At 34.1% G+C, this 11399-nt stretch overlaps 1 protein-coding gene across 1 annotated transcript; it reads left to right on the top strand.

Annotated features, from left to right (window-relative positions):
- Nucleotides 1-1405: 1405 nt before the first annotated feature.
- LOC137405517 (sulfotransferase 1C2-like) lies at nt 1406-10335 on the top strand. The gene is made up of 8 exons (XM_068091816.1): nt 1406-1543; nt 2983-3179; nt 3304-3504; nt 5372-5427; nt 6933-7112; nt 8139-8288; nt 8935-9010; nt 9870-10335. The coding sequence occupies exons 2-8, from the start codon at nt 2993-2995 to the stop codon at nt 9974-9976; spliced, it is 957 nt and encodes a 318-aa protein (XP_067947917.1). The 5' UTR covers nt 1406-1543; nt 2983-2992; the 3' UTR covers nt 9977-10335.
- The last annotated feature ends 1064 nt before the right edge of the window (nt 10336-11399 follow it).

Raw genomic sequence — 11399 nt, 5'->3', positions numbered from 1 at the left:
TTGTATCACCAAATGTTCCTGGTAAAAAGACATACTTTGAAAAATGAGCCATTATTTGGGAAAAATTTAAAAGTTTTTTGGTGATTTTATGCATCAAATGATGCAGCAAACGACCAGTCTGGAGTCGTAGAAGTGCCAAGTATATTTCTCGTGTACTCAAGCTACCAATGAAGGGTCAATATGTTGGAAATATTTGACACTAACAGTCAAACGGGCATTTCCTTTGACGCAAATGAAGCTAACCTACATAATTGAGGCTATCTTATTAAACATTGAATACGGGTTACTATTTCTCCATCCTTGGCTTATGAGCAGGGAAAGAATTCTATGGCTCTTTATTAAAAGAGAAGATAAAAATGTTGTAGTAGATACTGAAATGAATACATCCCAAATTCTGACCGATATTCAAGCTATCGATATAATTTCAGCAACAAAAATAATTGCTTAAATTTATAAAAATGCTCATAAAAAATTAAACTATTTCTCTCGGCCTTATCAAAAACTTGGTTTTTGATAAGTAATAAGAGTAAAAACCTAAGCATAAGAGGTAAGAGTAAACATAAGCATAAGAGTAAAAACCTGCTTTTTACTCTTATGCTTATGCTTTTGGTTTTGGTTTTAGTACTTATTAGCTCAAAGAACATGACATTTTGTGGAGCCAGAATTATTGATATAAAGCATTTAGTCCCTTATGAATACACACAGTTCTAGCTCTACTACCTTACAGGCCAAGGTAACTTGTTATGCGCAAAATGTGTGTTTATACTTCATTATATTCAATGCTTAGTAGTTTGAATGGCAGCAAGTTTGCTAAATGGCGACCGACATAACCTTCCAGATGCTTGGGAAGGTCAAAAGGAAAGTGGATGCCACTTCACTTAAGATGAATATTGCATGGAAGATTTTCAAGCGAGCTGTTTCTACCCTAAAGTGAAAACATGATCTATGTTTGAATATCTTCTCAAAGTTTACCATGCTGTGAATCATTAGGTTTGAGCGCAAACGTTGTCCATGATAAGGTGTAAACACCATATAGTGTCTATGTAAGGACTGTCTTGGCTCATTAATTGTGGCTTGCAGAGTGTCCCTGTTTTTGAACTGCTGTGACTCAAACCTGTAGTCCAACTATTTGCTTTAGTAAATTCCGTCATAAGTCTAATAACAACGTAATAGCAATGAAGTAATACTAATTATGTAGCCCACTTAATGGCTTTAAATTCCAAATAGACTTTTAGTGACGCGCTGTATTGCCTTGTCTACTGCATAATGCATTCATCATAACAAAGTAGAAACACTGGTGTTTATCATCTAAATTACAGTGGTTTTCAAGAATGCATGTGACTGAATAGGTCATAATCCGAGCTTTCCGATTGGTTGAAGACTTCACAAACAAACCATATCAATAATGGATCTTCACTTATAACAGCTGCAATGATCGTTAGTGCCCTACTGATAGTAACTAGAGTGGACTAGTCACAACTCTTGAGAGTAGGGCATAGTAAGAAAGGACTTATTCATTATTCAGAGTGCCAGACAACTAGAGGTAAGCACTGATAACGAAACAAATGCTGACGTGTTTAGCAGGTGCTCTGTTAAAGGCTTCAGCTTGAACATCTCTCTAAAAGGTCCTGATAAAGACATGTTTAGCTGACATGCTGAAAAGGACATGCCGAAATGCTGACATGCTTAGCAGGTGCTCTATTGAAGATTTTAGCCTGAAGATCTCTGTAGAAACTAGGTTGAAACTGGTCATTTACAAATTTACGTAGCGCAAATGTTGTGTTGTGAGTAGGAGTGAGAATTGCTAAATAACGGGTGAGAGGTTTGAGCCCTGCTAAAAGATATCAGTAAAGGCATGTACTCCTAAAATTCTCCTGTACAAAGAGGGACAACTCTCAGATAATACCTAAGTCAGGCAAAGGGAAACCACCTCAGTAGCCTCCTAAGAAACCTCCTGAATGTCTAATCTATGAAATTGAAGAAGATCATGGCACGAGTGACCTTTCTACAGCAAGATACTATTAACTAACAGTGTTTCATAATTTTGCATTAGCATAAAAACAGAATTTTTTTATCTCATTTTTAAAACTTGGTGTGAGCTCAAAGAACTCACACAGCAATAGAACACTTGTCAAATCTTCCATTTGATTTCTGCTGACATTAATGCATTCCATGTGGCTTTGAACTGGTAATCTGTTATAGTGGCTTATCATGTACAACATGTACATGTATGAATGTTTATAGTCAAGTATATTATGTTTATCAACTCAATGCAGGCTAAGGATTTACTGTTATTATACATGCAAAATATACATAGCATGGCTTTGGATGGCTACACTAACCAACCTATCTCACTATTTGCTAACAATATCTTGTTGTATATTGCTCATAGTCATTACATATTCAAGGTCATTTTTTAACAACTATTTACTATTTTTAAAAGGCATAAAATACTATCCAGAAGCCTAATTGTGTTTAATAAATTTATCAGAATTAGCCAGAATAGCATAGAGTCTTTTACAGAAGTGTTAGACCTACTGGGAACACTATTAGAAGCTCATATTGAACATTTCACTGCTTATATTAGTGAAACATTAGCCTTTAAAATAACAACCTATAATCTTAGCTCAAGGATAAAACAATGTATGATATGAAAACCTAAAATAGTCTAGATTCTGGAATAACTTAGAATAATCTTGTTCTTCAGATTTCATCTAAGACTATGTATAATGTTTGCAAATGCTGTTGATAATGTGTAGACATAATCATAAGGTTAACGGTCTCACAGTTCACTGATCTCTCTGCTATTTCTAATGTAAATGATCGGCAACATATTTGTTTGTATGAAGAACAATAACAGCAGGCCTCTGTACATTCACAAGTTCCTTGTTATCGAGTTCTTATTATATAGGTGATTATTTGATTAGGATTGCTGGAAACTTTCAGACCTGATAGCCTCTCACCTTGAGGACTTGTTTGTAGAATAACCAATATGGAAGAAACCCTGACGCACCCCATGGCAGGCTCCATTACAGGACAGTACTTTGCCAATGACGATGGTACAGTAAAGGTGCCTGCTATTTTTTTTATGCCAGAAGTGTTTAAGAACGTTTGCTCTGATCTGGCTTCATACAAATGGAATGAGACAGACTTTCTCATTGCAACTTACCCTAAAAATGGTAAGGAACTCAGACTATTTGAAAATTAACTGGCATTTGTACTAAAAAGGCACAAAGATGTTAGTACGAGCCAAAGTGTTTACGCTTATGTGGGAATGCAAATATATTAAAAGTTGATTTATAGGCACTCACTTTGTATGGGAGGTGATGACAATGCTGATTAATGGCTCAGCAGACTATATTGGCGCATCGAAAAAGGAGCTAATGATTGATGCCTTTCCTGTTAAAGAAAGTGCAAAAGTATTTCCTTCCCCTAGAGTTCTCAACACTCACTACAGAACTGATGTACTTCCAGCTGAGTTTAGAAAAGCTAAAACTGTAGTAGGTAAGTGTTATTTCTTTCTTTTTCAACAAAAAACTTTGAGGTCTCATTTGCTGTTGCTTGCTTAGAAAAGCTCAGACTCAAACCATGTGAATGATTTAGAAATGCTTTGATTGTAAATTTTTTGTCTATACCCCTTGGCTTGAATTCGTTTGTATCAAAAAGCATTGCTTTTTATTAGTTTCATGGCTACCAATAATCTATTCTGCAGATCATGTGTTGGCTGACAAAACTGCTATAAAAAACACTTTTTCTTTTCATAATAAGATTGGTCTATTTGCATTCTGCCCTCTTGGGGATGAGCCGAAAGGAGGGCTCGCTAAAAAGTGTTCTTCTCAGATGGCGCGCTCAGTGGCTGGTGTCAAACTAGCCTACCCTCATCAGGACAATGACCAAGTGTGATGAGGGCAGAGTTTTCAACTATCCATCCACAATATAGTATATGTTTGTTCTTCCCACTTGGGCTGCATTCAAATTCTTTACTCACAACCCTGAGGGTACACGATAGGCATTAACCTGATCCTATATACGTATCCATAAACGTCCATGGTGTTATCTCCTAAATGTTGCTGCCAACGACAATGACTCTCTTAAAGCTCCGCTACCAGAGCCAATAAAATTGTTTAGCATTTTACACATATTTTTTATAAGACAAGTGTTATTGTAACTGAAAAATACTAACATATATATAAAGATCCTGTGCTACTACTTTTGATGAAGCATTGTAACGCTTATTCTTATCCACTGTCGACTGACCCAGCCAACTCCTATATTAATTAGAAAAAGGAATACGTTTAATTTAAACTTGAATTATTATGACGGCATACCGAGGCGGGTCTACTCTGGTGCATATAGTACAAATGTACTACCCTAAAAACGGCAAAAAAATAAAATAAAGATTTAAAATTCATCAAGAATTAAGTGAATTACATTTCACCTCACTGAAAACTTGCTTTGGAAAGAAATGAACCAAAATAGCCTAGTAAGGCTTGTTATAACGATCAAGTTTTAATAACCTTGACCTGAATTTGGTTAGCTTATAAACAAATAAAGGTGGTCCCAATAGACATCTCCGATTGAACCACAACTTTTTAAAAAGAAGTAGGAGTAAGCAACTACAAGCAACTTTAAAAGCAAAACGTCTTGGAAGAAATGCTAAAAACGAACTTTGGATAATTTCTTTCAACAACAAAACAATTCCAAAAAGTATGCCCTATTATGTCTGTTTTATAAGAGCATCATTGTGCAGCATCATACTAAATGTAGAGCACCATACTGCAAAACATTTTTCATGGTAGTTTGCAGAAATAATGGCTTATTTCTGCAAAGCCAAACCAAATGGCTGTTGAGGTTTTGTGATTGATTTTAGCTTGACTTTATTTTATTGCACAATTGCTTATTAACTTTCTGTTTACATGTAATCTTGATATACATAGTATAATAAACATCATAAAACCCCAATTTAATTAATCATATTTAATGTCAATTTTTACCTCTAAAATTGTTGTTTGCTGCAAACAAATGATTACACTTTTTTGGGCTCAAAAACACCTCTCTTTCATTCTGAATCGCCTAAATTTAAAAAAGTTCCGCTAGTGCGGGGCCAGGCAAGGGGGTGGCCCTGCGCACCCCTCCCTCCCTAGATATATTACACAAATTTTGCACCCCATACTTTCTTTTAGATCCGCCTCTGGCATATTGTTTACTTATTCCCTACAAACTTTATTAGCTCAACAATAGATCGGCCATGTATCATTGAGGTTACTTATCAACCAAATAACAAATTTTTCTTTGAAGTTGATAGTAAGTCTGGGTAGCCTGACGTTGAACGATATCACGCTTTTTTACCATTTCTGCTTTGTGCTTGCAGTTATGAGGAACCCAAAAGATACATGCGTTTCATACTACTACCATGTAAAGAACATCGTAAGTACGAGATATCTTATAACTAATAACCTATCTTTACCCAGCGGCAGTAAAAAATTGAAAGGTACTAAAGCTAGGGTGCTATGGCAATATGATATGACGTGATATGATATGGTGATATAACTAAGTCTTGTTCCATCATCACAAGATTCATCTTTGCGAACGCTGAGCATGAATAATGGTACACTTACTACAAAAACTTGTTACTTGCAATTAGCTTGCTACCCTGAAATAAACCAAATATCGCGTTCGCTTATGACATATTGTCCAATCAAACGGAAGCTTTAGTTGCGCTTGGTCAAACGATACTGAACAAGACCGTAGCTGTTCCAGTTTTAAACCTTTATGCTCCAGTTAATTAGGCTAGTCACAGCTTCCGGCGCCAGGAACTGTTTCAGTTGGTGTGTGACCAACCAAAAAGACTATCATAAGAAGACAAGTTATGTCAGCTGTCGTGCTTATACTGCCAGTTTCTTTTACCGATGTACCAAAATAAGCAAATAAGTTTTTGGTAATAATCGCATGTTTTCAGCAGTAGTTGTTACTTTCTATCTTGCGTCTGAGCTGAGAAAAACCAAAAAGTATTTTATAATAAAATTTATTAAAACATTTAATATTGATTATACTCGAATAAACACAGTAATTTATTTTATACATTCAACTTTCTGCATACTCCTATCTAATGCAATTTCTATAATGCAAGATTTTAGTTAAAATATTTAAAAAAAATTTATCATCAGTTCTTAAGCAGTGGAACGAATTATACTTCACATTTTAAGATCGAGCAATCCGAAAATCGCCAAAATAGTGCACATTACAATAGTGTTGGGCAGGAGTACTTCTTGGCCAACGAATTTAGACTTGCCCCCTTCCGTTCGAGTTTTTCGAGTATTTGGTTTGTTGATACTGGTTTTGTCTAAAATTTCCAAACATCAGACATCTTAAAATTTACAATGTAATTACATTGTATCATTCTATTTAATTTATTTGTTACTTTTTACTATTTTCTATTGACTGATATTTGTGCTTGCAGCATTAACAGGCGGATTGTAAAACAGTGCTTAGAGCGCAGGGTGCAATAGACCGAGTTTTTGTCCACTCTACTTGACCGATTCGTGTATACTAAAGCCCAAACTCGCAAGTCGAAATCCGAACCCGCAAGATCAAAATGCTCAAGATTTTTATTACCTGGGACTTAAGAGAAGATAAACCCGCGAATCAATGAGTTTTATTACCCGTGCCCAGCACTACATTACACACACTGTCATGGATGCACAGAGATATATATGGGAAGGTTTGACAGACACAATGTTCTCCTACATATCTGTGTTGCTTCAGCACCGCCATTAGTCTAAGGTGGCATAGTTAATAAATAGTAACCTGGAGTACAACCCGAAAATGTGACGAAGTGTAAACCAGTCTTCAACTATGATAGGTGAAAGATCGATGTACACATTAGCTTTGTTGATATGGTTGTTTTATAACAAAATTCACTGTTTGAATAGGTAGGAAGAATGAGTTCAGCACAACCAGAAATAGGAAAGATGAGTTTCCAGCAGTTTCTTGGCATGTTTCTTGATGATAAAGATGTGCCATACGGAAGATACTTTGAATATATTGAGTACATGTGGTCCCTCAGAGATGAGCCTAATGTACTTCTCATTTTCTATGAAGACTTGAAACTGGTAAGTTTATATAATTATATATATACATATATAATATATTATATAATATATATACATATATATATATATATATATATATATATATATATATATATATATATATATATATATATATATATATATATATATATATATATATATATATATATATATATATATATATATATATATATATATATATATATATATACATACACACACATATATATATACATATATATATTTTTTTCTTTTATGATAGATATACATAGATAGATAGAATTTTTTTATAAATCAGTTTCTTGTTATACTGCATGAGGTTATATCAGTGAGGCAAACAACCAATGCTAACAAAAATAAACATTCACCTGTAAGGATTTTTAGTAAATCCCTGAGTACTGCTTGTCGATAATTCCAAACTCAGTCACTGTTTATATTGATGAGTCAAATAGTGCTTGGCATGTAGCCAATTTTAGGTTGAATAAAATTGTTCTGAAAACTAGCACTCTGATAGTCCTGTGTGCAGTGACAGATCGTCATGGGTAATAACTAACTGCACAAATATTCCAAAACATGGCAAGGCGGTCGATTGGTGCAGCTGGTGGGGTATTGATCTATCATACTGAAAGTCGCATGTTTGAATCAGATAAAGACAAAGACGGACACAACTCTTGTTATAGCAAATATTTTGCTTTTATAATATACATCCATGTTAATACTTACATGTACATTTAAACAAAAATGTATTTTACGCATATGGTAATTTTAAAATATCTAAAATCTCAAAATTATAAAAAAAGGCATTACAAAATACTTGTATGTAGTTCATGTTGCTCAGAGACTCACAAACAGCAATAAAAGCTATTTGACCAAATCATCGAGTCTTTAGACGGTATTGGAAGATAACTGCAGTTTTCTAGGCTATTAGTATCTGCTTTTATGCAAAAATGCTTGTGGATATTGACATCTATGTTGAAAGACTGGAAGATTTGTTGATGCTATTTTGCGTGTGAAAACATAGAAAAGGTGTAATTTGGTGTTGTGTAGGACCCCGTAGGAATCATCCAGAAGGTAAATGAGTTTATGGGTACAGACAGATCTCCGGAGCTTGTTCAACAGATAGCTGATGCTACCAACTTTAGTAAAATGAAGAAAGGTAAAACTGGCGGTCCAGCTGCGGAAGAGATGGTGAAAATGGTGAGTTTGCTTTAGGATGGCTCCTTTCCTCTGTGTTTCCTCAATTATCATAAACCAATAAATATTTTAAAGGATTGAAAATTACTAGTCGCTATGACAACTGCTTTAGTAAAGGCCTGGCTACACACTAATGAAAAATATGTTTTTTACATGCAAGTGTGCTGACAATGCATTTTTGAGGTGTTGTTTTGAAACAAACATGTTGAACGATTATATCCATTGAATTAAAATCGGCGCGCCTTTAATTGGCTGGATAAGTTAATTTTAACGATCTTGATTCTATTCTATTAATTTTCAAAGCAAGCTAGTCACATGCAATTTTGGCTTTCAAGTACCAATGACAACATGGACTTTACACAAACAACTGTTTATATTTGGGAGGGAGCAAAGTTTTACAGAAATCTAAAACATGTTACTCATCACTAATGGAAGATCTACCCATATGCTAGCATTGCGTTTACACAGCTCAATTTTACTGTTATTTTAACTTTTATATTTATTCTTCACATAAATTGCTGTTAAAAGTCAGAGCTTGATCTTTGAAAAGACAAAGCTAGACATAATAAGACAACTCCTAATTTAAGTTTTCTTTCCACAAAAGTTGTTAGCCAGTTGTTATAACACATCCTTTGATTATTTTACGCAGATAAAAGCACAAAATTTGGATGAGAAAGAAATTGTGGAGAGAATGAACAAAACAAATACCCAGATATACCGAAAAGGTAAGCCTACCTGCACTCTTGTTATTGTCAAGCCTGATCAAAGGATTGATATCAGGTTTAAAACCTACTCATTATATACATGTAATTACTTTTGTAGAAATTTATAAAAATAATGAAAACCTGCTTGTCATGAGTTCACAGCTAAAATTTCCTGGGCTGTGCAGCATGGATTTCCTTTAAGTAATAGATTTTTTCTGATTCATCTTATCGCAGTAAGCCTTGTTGATGATGTACAAATAATGAGTTTTGAGCAAAAATTCAAGGTTATCTATTATTATTACAAGTTCAACTCTCGTATTATGTAATATTTTTTTCTCAATCCAACCATGGCTTCAGAAAGACGAACAGATTACTATTACTAGTTCGGGGTGCTGTGAGAAATCATAAGGTGTGCCAATAAAACACAAAGAATAAGTATGTGAACAAACAAGTTTTGAACACAGATGATGATTGATTGGCGCAGGTGATTACATGCTACATGTAGGTAGCAACATTCATTGTCGTGGGTTGAAATCCCGTCCGGTAAATGATTTTTCCCAACCTTCAACCCTGGCTACGAACGGATCGGCATGACTCTTATTATAGTAAATAGTCATACAAATGCTGGTGTTTAAAGCCTAAAAATATTTGGGTATACATTTATCGAGTTCGTTTTAATAAATCGACAGTAGCTGGTCAGAATCAACCAATTAATAGTTTGCAAGTAATTAAATCCATCATAGCGGTTTTACAATTTGTTTGAACACTATAATTGTAATGAATCTCGTTGTTAAACTATTTTTAATTACTACACGTACATATGTTGAAAAACTATATATATAATATATAAACTGTATATAATTCATATATCAATTTGTAGGAGGAATCGGAGATTGGAAAAACCACTTCACCGTGGCTGACAACGAGATGTTTGACCATTTCTTGGCTAATTGGGAAGGTGGCAGAGATATACCATTCAAGTATTAACTGATGCTTGCATTTTAGTTATTCAGATACTTTCATACCAGGTTTATAAGGTTTTTAACTCTGTTCTTTTATACTTATACCTCATGCATAATCTAACGAATTACCTCACAGTATACATTTTTAATATAACTATGTTAGTGTATTTCAGTGTTTAAATGAGTAAATACTATTTGATGCATTTTATAACAGATTTACCATTGTCTACATCAAAAGAATGACAGTAATGAAAGGTTTTTACAGTTATCTTTTTTCTCCAAATCGCATACATGGGGACATGACTCTCAACCCAAACATTCTTAATAGTCCTTATATTCCATTTGTTCACGAGTAATATAAAACTTATTTTGCTTAAAACCCCACTTCAACTCGCTTCATGGCTCCCCATTTTCTAGTTTTACACTTCTGTAGGAACTTGATAATAATGCATGATGTCTAATAATTACCGTCCTGTAATAATAACAGGATGTTTCACATATTATGTGAAACATCCTGTTCTCTTATCAGCAAGACATACAGCGAGAACCACACAACATGTTTTTGTTATATCATAACCTTAGGGGTTAAATGAACTGTAACAGATAAAAGCCATATGACCATGATTATTTTGAAATTTCATGAAATACACAGTTCTTTATTAATTGATTCTTTAATTTCAATATATTTCAGTGCTTGTCAACAGTTTTTAACTAAATAAAATGGACTAAGTATACCTTCTTTAATTTTGCTGAATTCAAAAATAAAACCATAGGCGGTTAATTATAGAATTTAGCTTTGGTTTTACTCCTTAGTTCATTAAGCTGAACAAAGTTTGAATCGAGTTGAACTCTTTGCTTTCTGAAGTACAGAAAAGAGCAGAGCAAAAATAATTAACTTTAAAATGTTTGACTAACATCAACCAAAAAATACAAAACTCGGAACAAGGATTGAAACAGATTAAGGCTTCATCCAAAATCTTGGCTACTAACTGTCTTATGCATGAAACTAAGAGAGTGAATATGGAAATGAAGAGATGTATAGCTGGAATCATGGAGCGAATGCTAACCAAATATCTTTTTATGGAAAACTATTATTTGCATTTAATGGTGCCACTGAAAATATCTCTGCACGATAATGATGAGATTGTCGATAATAAAAACGTATGCAGAAAGTGGGTAGAAGAATTTGACAGGCCTACAGTTTTGTCTTACAGTGCTTTTTTTATTATTGTGTTTATGTGCAAAAATACTGTCGACTTGTATGTCAGAAAGAGAGGTCAGTCGCTGCTGTTTGTTTTATAGTACAAAGTTTAAAGAGCTTCAAGTCAACTTATATACTTTTTTGTACAAAATGGAATTTGATTTTTTTCAAGTTATAAAACATTGCAACAGCTCCTGAGAAAGAAAAAAACTGCATAGTCTGTACAACATGTGTGCGTGTGCGTGTG

The sequence above is a fragment of the Watersipora subatra genome, chromosome 9 (assembly GCF_963576615.1).
Source record: "Watersipora subatra chromosome 9, tzWatSuba1.1, whole genome shotgun sequence".
Taxonomy (NCBI): Eukaryota; Metazoa; Bryozoa; class Gymnolaemata; order Cheilostomatida; family Watersiporidae; genus Watersipora; species Watersipora subatra.
Note: the sequence above shows the minus strand (reverse complement) of the source record. Positions and strands in the feature narration are given on the sequence as shown.

What these genes read in the sequence shown, in the direction of transcription:
- LOC137405517 (XM_068091816.1), top strand. Translation starts at nt 2,993, where the DNA reads ATGGAAGAAACCCTGACGCACCCCATGGCAGGCTCCATTACAGGACAG. An exon ending in AAAAGCTAAAACTGTAGTAG is followed by an intron (nt 3,505 to 5,371) that starts GTAAGTGTTATT and finishes TTGTGCTTGCAG; the next exon opens with TTATGAGGAACCCAAAAGAT. An exon ending in ACTACCATGTAAAGAACATC is followed by an intron (nt 5,428 to 6,932) that starts GTAAGTACGAGA and finishes CTGTTTGAATAG; the next exon opens with GTAGGAAGAATGAGTTCAGC.